The following is a 15775-nucleotide window of genomic DNA, read 5'->3' as shown; positions in this document are numbered from 1 at the left end:
ACTCAAAAAATTTATTAACCTTTCATTTAATAACTAGTAAAAAAGGTAGTTATTTGGTAATATTTGGACTGTATTTTGAGGGCTATAATAATGATCAATCATTAAAAATAAATTACCTAATGTAATGGAACCCTAATGTAATGGAACCTTAAATGCGTAATGAATAATGACGTACTACGTATACAATACGTTAGTACGTTTTGAAGCCGCTTAGCCGTGCAAACATTTCAGTCGTTTGGTGTTGTATTAGTTTTTATAATATATGCATTAACTGAAGCCGAAGAAGAAGCCGAGATGGCCTAGTGGTTAGAACGCGTGAATCTTAAACGATGATCGTGGGTTCAAACCCGGGCAAGTCCCACTGAATTTTCATGTGCTTAATTTGTGTTTATAATCCATATCGTGCTTGACGGCGAAGGAAAACATAGTGAGGAAATCTAAATGTGTCTAATTTCATTGAAATTTTTTTTTTTTTTTTATAGAATAGGAAGGCGGACGAGCATATGGGCCACCTGATGGTAAGTGGTCACCAACGCTCTTAGACATTGGCATTGTAAGAAATGTCAACCATCGCTTACATATCCAATGCGCCACCAACCTTGGGAACTAAGATTTTATGTCCCTTGTGCCTGTAATTACACTGGCTCACTCACCCTTCAAACCGGAACACAACAATATCAAGTATTGCTGTTTTGCGGTAGAATATCTGATGAGTGGGTGGTACCTACCCAGACGAGCTTGCACAAAGCCCTACCACCAGTGAAATTCTGCCACATGTGTATTCTACTAACCCGCATTGGAGCAGCGTGGTGGAATAAGCTCCAAACCTTCTCCTCAAAAGGGAGAGGAAGCCTTAGCCCAGCAGTGGGACATTAACGGGCTGTTACTGTTCTGTACTGTATGCATTTTCAAGTCAACATGGTTAAATCAAAAATTAAAAGCACCTATAAAAAAAAAACTTATCTCTAGGCTGATTTCGTTAAAGATAGCTCCTCATAGACAAAAAAAAAGACTTCATAACAACATGAGGTACTGCATCGTTCTATTATGTTGCTAGTAAGGATTTTAAGGCTAAATTTTGGGAACTAACGTTATATTAAAACAAACTAACTCGGTATAAGGATTTTCAACAGGGCCTCCAGACAAGTATCACCCACTCATGAAGAGTGAAGAGAATATCTTCTTCTTTCATAAGCTATTTACTTCTGTTTCAGAGAGTTAATAACAGTTTTTTTGAAGCATAATAAACACGCTTTTACAAGAAATTTCGAGAAAACTTCCAAAAATATTCAATAAAAGTAAAATTAAACTTTATAATTAATGTATATTAGTATGGTGACAGATATTATAAAACTAATTGGCTAGACTTTTTGGATAATAGACCTTGAGAATCAACTCAAGGTCGTTTCATATCTCATGTTAATTTTTTTTTAATAAATATAACTTATCATAGTGAACACGACTATGTTAATTATATGATTAATGTAAGTTAGTATTCGTTGATGTTCATACGGGATATATATAAATATAATTGTATATTATTATATATTACATGTACGTTTATTTGATTATTCAAAAGTGTAACTACTGAATTTATTGCCGGTTCTTCTCGGTACAATCCGAAAATGTAATTAAAATAATCATCGTAAAATTACTCTTCAAAAGTTCCTAAGTGATCCATCCTACTTGAATGAAGTAAATTTTGAGTTTGAATAAAATAAAGTTACCTTCACTTTTGATGTATTACCTTCCGAACCGTCGTATATTTTTTTATAATCAATTAGTGACTGTAGTTTTCTATACTGAATAAACATTTAGACATTGATTCATTAAGGATAAAAATTTATTTAAAAAAATAAAAATAATTGGGTGGTACCTACCCAGACGGACTAACGCAAAGCCTTTCTTGCTAAAATAAAACTATATTATTATTAACATTTGTATGGCATATTACTAAAATTAATTAAATTTATAAATTGTATTGCCAGAAGTAATACATGCCATTTTTTTTTTATTTATACAGGCTGAAGTTATATACAAAAATCTGTACAATATCAAATCATGCATGATATTTACTTCGATTGTTCAAGGTCAGTGTCTCACGTAACCGTGAGTCCTTGGGTCATAAATCGATTGAAATGGACTTCCAATTAATTTTATAGCGACAGTGTTCGAAAGAAAGTGATGGACGGTGTGTTATTTATGTTACAAAATAACGAAAAACTTAACTATATATCTAATCTGATCTAAGCCCTATATTGTCTAAAGTAACAAGTTGGTAACTATTTAAAGTAAACAATACATAAATCTTCTTAGTTTTACCGTATTACACATCACATTCTAATAAAAATGGGGTTTGTTTTTTACGTCTATTTATACCGAAATAAAAAAAAATCGTCTTAACTGACTTACTAAGAACACGCAGTTTAAACCATAAGGCATATTGTATAGAGTCAAATTTTAAAATTTCGAGGAGACCATCGTTTTGCAATGAAGAGGCGAAGGATTTTGCGATATTCGGACAATGTGTGAATGAAATATTAATGGTTAATTACAATAATAATATGACAAACAGTAAAAATAAGTGTTGATAAGTGTATCAATATATATTTATGAAATCTCAAGCGATATCAAGGCGAGTAGATCTATTATTTCATAAACGAGAAACAGATGTTACCGAGCAACAATATTAATTAGCTTTTACAACATCCTGACATTTGTTATCATAACCGCTAAGCGCATTACACAAAACATATCTTTACTCAACTAAAGTTATTTTTTAATAATTAATAAAAATAATTAATTTACTATGAGAATAGAAAATTACCGCAAATCCTTGTAATTAAATAATATAATACATAAGTTACAACACACCTCGAGCCAAGGGAATTTATCAATGGAATTACGCACACGGGCCAATAAGCCAAACCCTAGTAAAAAGCGTAATGGCTCAGTTTTTAGGTAAATATAAAATGTACGTAAATGATGAGCAGAGTAATTTTACTTTTATTTTATTTTTATTTTTTTAAATAAATTTTTATCCTTAATGAATCAATGAATAATTAAATTAAATCAAAATAAATTTAAATTGACTCTTGAGTCTTGCGAGCACGTTTGAATTGTCATTTTAAAAGATTTAATTAAATTGAAAAATACTGCCGGCTTAGGATGTAGATTCTACCGAGAAGAACTGGCAGGAAACTCAGTAGTTACTCTTTTCTGACAGTAAAAATTACATGCGCTGTTGATGCATGTAATTGCTACTACAAGTAATAAATACTTACATTAAAACGGCCTTACTTATGTTTCTTTATTGTACACTGATTTCTCACTTTCTGTCATTATTGATTTGACATTTGAAAGAAAAAAACACAACTTTTTTAACTAATCACCCGTTTAACAACGTTTTTAATGATGTCCGCAAATAACGCAAATAAAATATATATATTTAAAAATTGTTTTTAATATGTCATGATACGTTTTAGAGGAATCAAATCAAAAGGAAAACGTCATATTATTACTTAATTATGCCGATATTATTTTTACATTAGAATGCAGAAAAAGATATAACTTACCTGTGGGTAAGTTGTCATCATCCATTAACCAATAGACAACCATGGAAACTAAGAGTAACGACGTGCTTTTAAATAACTGATTTCTCACTGCTCAATTGAAAAACAGTACCGTAACCGTAACAGTCTGTGAATATCCCACTGCTGGGCTAAAGGCCTCCTCTCCTCTTTTTAAGGAAAAGGTTTGGAGCTTATTCCACCATGCGGTCCAATGCGGGTTGGTGGAATACATATGTGGCAGATTTTGAGTGAAATTAGACACATGTAGGTTTCCTCACGATGTTTTCCTTCACCGTAAAGCACGAGATGAATTATAATTACAAATTAAGCACATAAAAATTCAGTAGTGCTTGCCCGGGTTCGAACCCACGATCATCGGTTAAGAATCACGCGTTCTTACCACCGGGCCAACTCGGCTCGGTAATAACAGTGTTGCTATTTAATAGAAAATTCCGAACCGGTGGTAGCTTAATTTTAATTAACCTTATATACCTTACAAAATGACGATCACTTGACTAAAGTATATTTTGATTTAGAGATTAAATAATAAGTGAAAGATTCTTAGCTCTCACAAACCATCAAGTAAATAAGAACTAGATATGTATTACATACGTACAGTAAATAATTGATTATGATCATGTAAATTCCCGACAGATTTCGGTCACGTTGACGATTCTTAACGGTAAAGCCGATCAATAGATATCATAGTGCTTAGATGTGTGCGCATACACAGGTGCACTCGCTAATCCCCGACTCTCATAATCCAATGGGACGGTAATCCGATACGAAGAGTTGAGGCTTTGAGTTGATCCTGCGATCAATGGTTTATCGTAACACTTCACAAGTCTGTCCCACTACTTAGCCGATAACTTCTTGACATAAAAACTTGAAATATTTTCATTATCCCGACCCGGGATTCCAAAATTAAAGGCTTAGAAATGTGCAGTTGTATAAATAACCACTAGAGGCACTATTCAAAGATTTAGGTCTCGAAGTACTATTAAGAAATAAAAAGTACTTGGTCGTATTCAAATAGCTCACGATGTTAGAATAACATATTAATTATGCTACTTAGCATGTTGTCTACTTCCAAACTTCCGCGAAGTTTAGCCGATAACTTCTTGACATAAAAACTTGAAATATTTTCATTATCCCGACCCGGGATTCCAAAATTAAAGGCTTAGAAATGTGTAGTTGTATAAATAACCACTAGAGGCACTATTCATAGATTTAGGTCTCGAAGTACTATTAAGAAATAAAAAGTACTTGGTCGTATTCAAATAGCTCACGATGTTAGAATAACATATTAATTATGCTACTTAGCATGTTGTCTACTTCCAAACTTCCGCGAAGTTTAAGTTAGTACGTGGTTCAGGAAATCTTGTTAAGACTAGTTAATTAACTGCCATGATCTTTGCAAGTTAAATTTGAATATTTTGAATGTTTTGAATCTTATACTGAATAAGTTAATTAATTTAGTTAAATGTATATATAACGATTTTTTTATAGTATATGTAAGAGGATGAGCATATGGGCCACCTGATGGTATGTGGTCACCAACGCTCATAGATATTGGCATTGTAAGAAATGTTAACCATCGCTTAGATCGCCAATGCGCCACCAACCTTGGGAACTAAGATGTTCCTTTTCAAACAAGAACACAACAATACCAAGTACTGCTGTTTCGCAGTAGAATATCTGATTAGTAGATGGTACCTACCCAGACGACCTTGCACAAAGCCCTACCATTTTTTTGTTAAATTTTAATATTTTCAATAGCACGATTTAAAGTTTTTGATTAAAAATGGAGCAAGCGGTATTTCGTGAAAACAGAAGTTATTCAAGTCAAAGTTATTCAAGCCTTTTATAATCCTTTCGTCTATTATTTACGAAGTATCTTTTTGAAATTAATAAATATATTTATAATATAAAATAAATAATCTGAAAAATACACTAAAGATCGTAAATTTTACATTTGAAATCTGCGAAATCTTTAACATAATACATAAAAATATAATTATGTTACATAAAAATTCATATAAAATACTGATGTATTTAACACCTTCGGCAGACTTGAGGTTTTTTTTTATAATATAGGTAGGCGAACGAACATATGGGCCATAATGTTGAGTGGTCACCAACGCCCATAGGCATTTTAAAAAATGTTAACCATCGCTTACATCGCCAACCTTAGAAACTAAGATGTTATGTTCCACGTGCCTGTAACTATGAGCCAGTGTGAAAAAGGGTGATATGTCTATATTCGATAGGTCTGTTTTAATTACGTACTTTCACCGATTCCTTCTCGAAGTTATTCCTACCGACTTGTATTATCTGTGCACACTTGTACTTGTATTACGTGTGAACAACTTCGAGAAGGAAGCCGATCGAAGAATTCGCTTGGGATGGGCAGCATTTGGTAACCTTCTTCAAGTCCTCAAGTCGTCTATACCGCAATGTTTGAAGACGAAAGTCTTCCAAAGACCAATGCGTCTTACCTGAACTGACATACGGCGCCGAAACGTTGTCCACGTTGTATCTAACTGCGGGACTAGTCCACAAATTCAAAGTCACTCAGCGTGCTTTGGAGCGAGCTATGCTCGGAGTATCTTTGAAGGATAAGATCAGAAATGAGATTATCCGGAAAAGAACCGGAGTCACCGACATAGCTTGCAAAATTAGCAGGCTGAAGTGGCAGTGGGCTGGTCACGTATGTCATAGGACCGATGGCCGTTGGAGCAGACGAGTCCTAGAATGGAGACCGCGAATCGGCAAGCGCAGCATAGGGCGCCCTCCAGCCAGGTGGACCGACGACCTTAAGAAGGTGGCGGGCACCAACTGGATGCGGAAGGCGGAGGACAGGGAGCTTTGGCGCACCTTGGGAGAGGCCTATGTTCAGCAGTGGACAACGATTGGCTGTTGATTGATTGATTGATTTCACCGATTAATTAATATTGCACTAAAGTAGTGAATGGTCTGCATTGAAGATTTATAAATCTTCAAAATTTCTATACAAGAATTTGGTAAAATTTATTATTCTAGATTAAGTTATTGTCATTAGCATAAAAAGCGTGTCTGTGAAAAACTTAGAATTAATTTAAAAAATTTACTCACACACTAACAGGTGCAGTTCAAACGTTTTTAAAAATATAAAACTATGTAAATTTTTATGTATAACATTCATCAATTCATGTCAATCTGAAATAAACACAAAGAAACGAGTTTTATATGTATAACATAAGTATAACATAGTAAATATATATTGACAAATATATCGTATATATTAAACAATATCTAAAACAAGACTTTTATAAAGTATAAATTTCAAACGAAGCTCTAAAAATATAAAGTGTAAAATCACAATTTGATAACTATTAAAAAATAAGAATACAAAACTTCTCCTTTTAAACGTTGTTTGTAGAACACAAAGACGAAAGTTATAAATGAGTCACGGCCTTGTTCGCGACTTCAGTTGTTAACGAAGCTTTAATTACGTTCATACTTCGCGACTTTTTCGGTTCGTTCGATTATAACTGTATAAAATATGCAAACAAATATAAAAAGATAACCAAAAAAATATAATTTATCGTTTTATATTAATCACTTATCTTAAAAACAATTAAAAATTTAATAAAGTAAATATTAGTAAAAATATTTTAAGTGTTTACGTGCATAAAATCAAGATATCCAACAGGGTTTAATTATGGATCCTTATTAATTACTTCTATTTGTCATTCATAGCATATAAATATTGACAATCAACTTACATACTGTCTTAAAATAATGTTTCTACATTTTTTTATGTTATGTTTCGATATCAGGTAATATGTACATTAATATGAGGGTCATGCCCTTGCTCGAGAATGCTTCGCTCAATATTGAATATTAAATTAAACGTCAGGAGCTCCAATATTTGGAATATTGAGAGAATTTTAAAAAATAATTTTAATTTATTCTACAAAATTATAATGTTAATTCAATATGATGCTATATCATGTAGGAAGGCGAGTTCTAACGAAATGATTAAGCAAGTGATTAGACTATTATTATATAATATTTATTGCTTATTTTATAGATCGAAAAACAGATACAGACAAATACTATGTCGTTTGTTGCAAGTACAACAAGTACTTCTGATTCTAGAGTAACAAATCACTTTGAATTATTAAATAAATCTGCTTTTATTCTAAAATTGCGATGGCGGCGTCTTGACTTAGAAAAACTGGCGTATCACATATAAAAATATATTATATATTGTGATGTGAAATACAAAAAAATATTACTTAAGTGTGATGATTATCATTTTCCATATGAAAATATTATTGACCTCAATAGAAAAATATCATTAATTGACAAAACATAAACTTATCTATTATTTTAGTTATTTATACATATTAAATATACTTTAATAATAATATAAAATGTAATATAGTGTAATAAGTGTTTTTTAAGTGGATGGGCTTACAGATTTAAGGTTAAAATAAAAATAAAATAATTTTACCAACAGCTAAGCTTGATGTAATTTAAACCACTTTTGTAATTTTTTCACACACGTAACATTTGAGCAAAGGTAATTTCGATTAAATGAGAGAGTTGTATGTTTACTGTTGATATGCAATAAAATGTACGATGTATGTATATTAAGTTTGCCTAATTTAACAAATTACATTAAATCATTTTACCTTACTTTATTTATTTTTGGAACAAACTTCCATATGGGCTCGGAACTTTCAGAAAAACATTATTTTAAGCACTTTAACCGAAGATACTAACTCTCGGTAAAATAGTTTTGGTGTAGAAATTGTAAATTCCGGTTTAATTAAATCGACACTTCAATTTCGCACCAATTAAAAAGTTTGTTCAAATACAAAAAAATTAAAAGAAATAATTATATTCAATATATATTTTTCCTAAACATAATATTCGTAAATTCTCTTTGCTTTAAATCTATACAAATATTATAAATGCGAAAGTCTGTTACGCCTTCACGCCTGTCATTCAATGATTCTGACGAAATTTGGTAGCACGGACGGACATAGGTTACTTTTTTATCTAATAATTGACACCCTTACTCTGACACCCAGGTGAAGCCGAGGGCGAAAACTAGTTGAATATATACCTATACGAATACATAAAGTTATATATACATTACATATACAATACATTAAATGAGGATAAAATTTAATATCAATTTTTATAATTGCAGTTGTAAGTGCTATTTAATTATCATATATTGTATTAAATAATAACTTATATTCAAAATACAAACGTGAAAAGGATTAGAAGTGCGAAACGATTATTTCAAATATATTCTTAAAAAGATTTATGTGTTATTTTTTTAATTAACGCAATGATCATTTAATTGCTTACGATTTGAAGCAATAAAAATAATGTAATGTATTTATTTGCAGATAGTGTAACCGAGACGGGATCAGTGGAGACGAGTTCGCGTAAACCACCAGCGAATCCATCTCGTATCTCCGCCGGTGAGATTGGTAAACCTGTAATGATTATTAACTTAAATTAAGTACCTAATGTTGTAAAATTTACCATTAGTAGAGCTTTGTGCAGGCTTGTATTGGCGCGTACCAACTTCTGTAACGGTATTTACTACGGTGGTAATAAGCCTATCTAATCTACCTAAAATTAGTGATTAAGGAGATTGATAAATACTTCATATTAATAGTATATTTAATTTATATTATTTTGTTGATTTTATTATAATATATAAATGAGTATGACGAAATATTTTTCTGTTAAGTGGTAACTGTCTTTTTAATATTTTTAAGTTGGCAACATGGTCTTTTAAAAAGGCGGCAAAGAAAGTTGTAATATAATTTATAAACAGTATATAATAAATAGACAGTATCGACCACGTGCCAACTACATCTACCATAATAGTAGATCGAGTATAATAAAGTACTACTTTTTGTGTAAACTTCGTAAAGCGCCTGTGTCTTTGTGTGTGTGTCTAGACAAATTTGATTACTTACCTTCTCTATCTATCTATCTTCTCTATCTCTATCTTTGATTACTTATCTTGTTTTTTCCGAACCAGTAGTAAATTTTTTGATAATCAATAAGTGTAATGCTTTTTCTAAACTAAATTAAGATTTTGTCTTTTGACTTGACCTTTACCCTTATTTTAAATATCTTTCATATTTCGCACATTAAAAAAATGAATGCTAACTCAAGATAAAATCAAACTAGAACATATGACACAGGATTTTATATAAATTTTAATTTTTATATTATCGGTTGGTAGATGAGCAAATGGGCCACGTGATGGCAAGTGACCACCAATGCCCATATACATTGGCATTGTACCTACCCAGACGAGCTTGCACAAAGACCTACCACCAGTAAAATTATAAGATTAGTCACATAAAATTGGCAGCGCAGTCACAAAAAGCCATGCCAAAATATATTTTTAAATAAATTATTAAAAATTAAAGTTACTCATATGAATTATTCTTGTTTTAATTCTGAAAGCAAAAAAGAGGGTACTATTATAGCAGTACATGTATCTTGTGTAATTCAATATGTACCCTCGTAAACTACTTTCATATTTTGACAAATGAGGTGTCGTTAGTTTCGTATTCATCTTACAGTCCCATCCTATTCAAACATGGAGGATATATGTCATGCATAATACGCCAAACAACAAAATTGAATTCGATAAATGTGTCGAGTTTCGTATCTACTTAATAGTTGTAATAATTCACAATTATTTTAATGTTTCGTGCTTTTTGGTAATCGGTTTTTAAACTAATGAAAGAATACTTATTTCCGCTATAGTAGTATAGTAGTAGTAACATTAGGAAATCAACACAATGCTGGGTAAATGCTTGGCTAATGCCGTTTTTTTAATTTCTTAGATTAATTTAAATTAATTAATGATTTAAGTAGTTTAATTTGAATATATTATTGACAGATCACATAACCGTATTAATTGGTTTAACAATAGATACGTGTGTATCTAGAGAAATATTTATTTAATATTTTGCTAGAATGGAGCGGCGTGACTGGAGGACCACCAGCGGAAGTAGTCCTGCGATTACATCCTTCACCGACACCTGCCTTTCCTGCACATACCACACGCTTCAATCTATCAACAGAAATCGGTAAGCAGACTATTTTTGAATGTTTAAAAATATTCACATCATTTGTATAAGGACTGTGAAAGCATTCGACCGTAGTAACCATTTCTAGTCAGCGTTTTCGGCAATTCATAAATTGAGATATCATCAATTGGCTTCTTCGTATGCAAAAATTTTGCGTTTTGCAGTCAAATCAACAAAAATTGGTGAGTGTTTTCAAATTATCCACTTGTATTTAGTAGGAACGAAAACCTTCATATTAATTTACGCTGAATTGAAAATTACAAAAATGTCTGTCACTAATGTTGGTAAGTAATTTTTTAAATTGACATTGTATGTCGAAAGACTGATTTTATCATCTAGAAGTTGCTGATTCCATCATCTAGAAGTTAAGAATCATCGCAACACACGTGGTCTGTATGTAGTTACATTTGTTATTGTTATTGCAGAGCGGAGTAAACCCACCGATTGTCCACCCGCTGAAGTAGTTAACCGGCTACATCCCCCTACAAAACCAGCCCATCCCGAAATTATGATCGCCAATATGTCTTTAGCTAATATTGGTTAGTATAAAGACAATTAATTTATTGCAGAGTAGTATGCAGAGCTACATCAATCGATACAAAACATCTAAACAAAACCACAAAAAGCTACGGTACTTCGCTCGTTTTCAATATTTTATCTGTTTTTTTTATGGTGCCGTATTATAAGCATGATCATTTTTTTTAAATTAATTTTATAGTGTAAAACGTCACAGCATATCACAAGAGCAATTAAATATTAGAATACTTTTTCAAACATCTGAAGAAAACAGCGAGTTCTTCTGTATTTAATTATTTAGCACTTCATTATTCGTACTAGAAATAAAACAGACAATTAAAAATGTAAATGACAAAAGGAAACTAAGTATAAATGCATTTTTAAAAGGTTTTTCTTTCAGATTGAATGTTTTTTTTTTATCTTAGATGGCAGTGGAGTGGTCGTTCGAGCTGAAGAGGCCCTCATAGTCGCGTTTGTGCTACTGCTATGGGTCGCCGCTATTGCGCTTTTCTTCAACCGTTGGGGCAAGATCAGGTGCGTCTATAAACTGTACGTAGATTTCTTGCTTTCTCGTTTATAAAATCGCTTTATTTATCAATATGACACTTGTGAAATCATTTACATTGTTTGCTTGCAATGAGCATAGTAACAACATAGTTACTTTTTTTAATTATTAAGAACTATCCGAAAAATACTAAGAAACACTGAAAAAATATTAAGCAATTAAGTTAAACAAGGACACGGAAACTAAGTCTGAGGAGATTTAATGGAATAAATATCTTTAAAAGCGTTCTTGAATTGAAATATACTAATAGCTAGTTATTCTTATAAGTTCATGCAAATTTTAAGATGATTATTATGAATAGTTATATCCAAATGTATCCTGTCAATATTTATCATTATCAAAAATGAATACTGATGATTTAATGATATATAAAATATGATATAACTAATTATTTCTTCGTAGGATGTTAGAACCATATCAGCCAAAGTTTCAACAGCAACATCGGCAAAGTTGCGCTCTTGCGGAAAATTCTGTGTCAGTACCGCCTCATGTAAGTTGTACTTGTTTTCTAACTTATCCACTATGGAACTATTATCACTAAACACTTAATTCATGTAAATTGTACTAATTATTCTTTTTTTTTAAATTACTAAACGGTTCTACTATGATCTATTATTATTTAAATTAATATGGCATTGAAAGACAACCTTAGTCTGACATTATAAATAATGATGTATTTTTGTGTTCTTACTCTTTTTATCGTTTTATTATATTTATTTTTAAAATAAAAATATTAATACTAGCCAGAAAATATTTTACTTTTGGGCAAAGGTAGCCTCGAAAAGGTTTGGAGCTTATGGTGGTATATCTTGGGTTGGTAGATATACATGTAATAACGTGTAGTAAAACTGAATTTCATCCAACACATGCAGATTTCGTCCCGTTGTTTTCCGTAAACGCAGAACGCTTGTTGAAGTATTATAAAACCAAATTAGACACAAGAAAATTGGTGGTACTTGCCACTTGCCACTTTTTGCATTTCATAGTCCATTATTTGGAGAAAGTCTAACTAACATTACATTACAGATCACGAAAGTGGTGCTTTTATAAAGGTTAATAAATAAACTAATAGTAATTTCATATTTAAGATAAACGAATTAATAATAAGTTCTAATTTTTTAAATGTATTTATATTGCTTAGCATCGAGCGTCCCTTTCAAGAGGATGTGTTTCATACGACTGCGGAGGAACATTTCCTTCATATCAACCATGTGGCTATCTCGGACATCGACCTAGACAGGTGACACGATCTCATCAGCTAAATGAGTGAATGAATGAATGAATGAAATAATTAACTGATAAATTCGTTTTTGATTACCGAAATTGTTTATCAATGTTATAGTTTTTTATGCAAAAAGATAAAACTTTATTACATATCGTCATTCACTAATAGGTATTCATTTATGAAACAAAATCAACAGCTAAAAACAGCATATACTCAAACGAATTTTTTAGTTTTTGTAATTTTAAAATCAAAGTAAAAATTTTATTCAAATTAATAAATCAACTATTGCATTGCATTGGAGCAGCGTGGTGGAATAAGCTCCAAACCTTCTCCTCAAAAAGAGGAGAGGAGGCCTTTAGCCCAGCAGTGGGACATTCACAGGCTGTTACGGATTACGGAAATCAACTATTACCTAAGGCATGGACGCTGACGTCTGTGAAAAAATTGAAATTATTAATAAAAAAAATAATTGTGTCATCCTATTTTGGTTTTGGTGACGTGTAATAATACGTAATATAATATGTTATGTATGTGTTTATCTCAATAAATAAATTCAAAACTGAATATAAAAAATGATTCATTTTTATTTAAAAATATAATTACTAATATTAAAGAAATCTCGACACAACTGACTTTACTTCCGTTTTCTAGAATTCCGTCTTCGTCGGAAGCATGGGTGGGATGGCATTGATACCAGAGAGTCCGCCGCGAAGATCACGTTCCGCTGCTGATCTTCCGGCCCTCACAACCCCCTCGGAACACGCGATCCGTACACCTAGGTCTTCAAGAGCCGCGAGTCTCCACAGTGCTGTGGACCTCAGAGTCTGTGTTCCATCACCCCGGACCTCAAGAGCTGCGAGTCTCCATTCAGCTGTTGACATGCCTCAAGGATCAGTTCAGGTCCACGTCCGAGGTTCAGCGACAAATCTGAACAGACCAAAAAGTCCAAGACGCTTAACAATCACTAACGTGTAATATCCAAAGTAAAGTCACTTCGCTGACTGAAGACCAATTATTCTTTTAATTACAATGTAAATGTGAAATTTCTCTTTTTAATTATCTCATATATATAAAATAAGTATAATTTAATTATTATTAATGTAATTATTATCTATGTAAAAGTACATTACTTCAAAATCTATACTTAAAATTATTAGCGTCCTTATATATCTCCCTTCATATCTCTACTTATGTAATTAGTAACAAGTTACATAATAGATTCATCGTATTTATCTCAACGTAGGTGTGTGGTGCTACTTGAAACATCACGATTATTGTTTTATATCTAATATATAGCTCATGGTTATTATTGCTACAACTTATGTATGCTTATGGTTACTGCGTCGATGAGCTTGTGATCTAATCGATGGTTCTTTCGAAATTCAAAATTTGCATTTTTTTAAATATATGTTAATAAATGCAAGCAAAGGAATACAAAGTAAATTTTGAAGACACTGAAATACAGTGCCATAATAAACGATGTCAAGACAAATTTTCCTCTCTCGATTTACAAATTTTTCCAACTTAGTATTTGAAAAAATCCTAGAATATAGCTATATTTATACCCTAGTATTATTTAGCCCTGTCAAATTCGTCCTAACTTCTAGCTATTCGTAATAAATAGCATTTAAACATACAGAGTTTTGTCAAATGCTTTATATGTAGAACTATTCATCTGTAGCTGTAAAAATATCTGTAGCCAATTTGTGTTATTAAACTTCTTCGAGTAATATTTCGATTACATAACGATACGCACAGATTGATTAAATATTCCGTTTTACTTGTTGATAACGACGACAACAATGATATTACTTATCAAGGAATTTTCGACAGATATCGAGACGGAGATTCATATCGTCGTAAAACACTAAACAAATTAGTTGATAGTAACATAATAAACTTCATTCATGTCGGGTTTTTATATTTAACGAATCTTTATTGTACGTCAATTATTATAATAATTAACAAATTTTCATATCAAATGCGACTCAATTTTTTTCCTCATAAATGAGAGGAGTCCTTAGCCCAGCAGTGGGACATTCACTTTACTTTTTTATGAGATTTCATAACTTACGTTTTTTTTTATGAGTAAATATTTTAACGCTCGGTACAAGGCTTACTGTAAGTTCGAGCGTCAGACGAAGCGTTAGATTTGTTATTTTAAATGCGTTAATGTGTGCTTGAGATCGGTACAAGAGCTCACATGCTTACACATAAAACACTTACACTCGGCGGCACTCTGTCACTCACACTTTGCCACTCATTTTTTCATTTGCCGACGCTTTTGAATTAAGACTAGTAGACAACTCTTCCATCCATAAACAAAAAGTTTTAATATAGTCTCTCTCGACATTAGTAGTGCGGTACGTGCGAATTTTTTATCGTTCTTGTTCTCATGTTCTCGTTTGACAAAACTCGATGTTTCTTAGACCTAGCTTAGATCCTAGACTTTCCCTATTCAACTTATTCTAAAATAATTTTATTGCCAAATAAAACTATCCTTGTAAATAAGTTAGGGTAGATTTAAGTATCAAATGATATTCAGATATTATATTGTCCTCAAAATTAAATAATTGTAATTATATTATATATATATTCAGACATATTACTTTAACTTCAAAAGTTCAGAAATAAGTAGGACATGATGTAAAATTGTTACTGTTACATCATACTGTTCGGCAGATTGTGCAGAAGACCGAAGAGTACAATCAGCCGCTGTGTATGGCATTTGTGGACTACGAGAAAGCCTTCGACTCCATCGAAACCTGGGCAG

At 31.8% G+C, this 15775-nt stretch overlaps 1 protein-coding gene across 2 annotated transcripts in view; it reads left to right on the top strand.

Annotated features, from left to right (window-relative positions):
• Positions 1-14043, top strand: part of LOC126773842 (uncharacterized) — a 42014-nt gene extending 27971 nt beyond the window's left edge. The window contains exons 3-9 of one of the 2 annotated variants that reach the window (XM_050495050.1): positions 8984-9058; positions 10583-10696; positions 11122-11235; positions 11638-11761; positions 12180-12267; positions 12919-13017; positions 13654-14043. In XM_050495050.1, coding sequence (XP_050351007.1) covers positions 8984-9058; positions 10583-10696; positions 11122-11235; positions 11638-11761; positions 12180-12267; positions 12919-13017; positions 13654-13977 — 938 coding nt within the window. In that variant the 3' untranslated portion in view covers positions 13978-14043. Of the gene's footprint in view, positions 1-8983; positions 9068-10582; positions 10697-11121; positions 11236-11637; positions 11762-12179; positions 12268-12918; positions 13018-13653 lie in introns of both variants that reach the window. The other variant, XM_050495051.1, reaches the window with a different exon arrangement.
• The last annotated feature ends 1732 nt before the right edge of the window (positions 14044-15775 follow it).

Source organism: Nymphalis io, chromosome 15 (genome assembly GCF_905147045.1).
Source record: "Nymphalis io chromosome 15, ilAglIoxx1.1, whole genome shotgun sequence".
Taxonomy (NCBI): Eukaryota; Metazoa; Arthropoda; class Insecta; order Lepidoptera; family Nymphalidae; genus Nymphalis; species Nymphalis io.
Note: the sequence above shows the minus strand (reverse complement) of the source record. Positions and strands in the feature narration are given on the sequence as shown.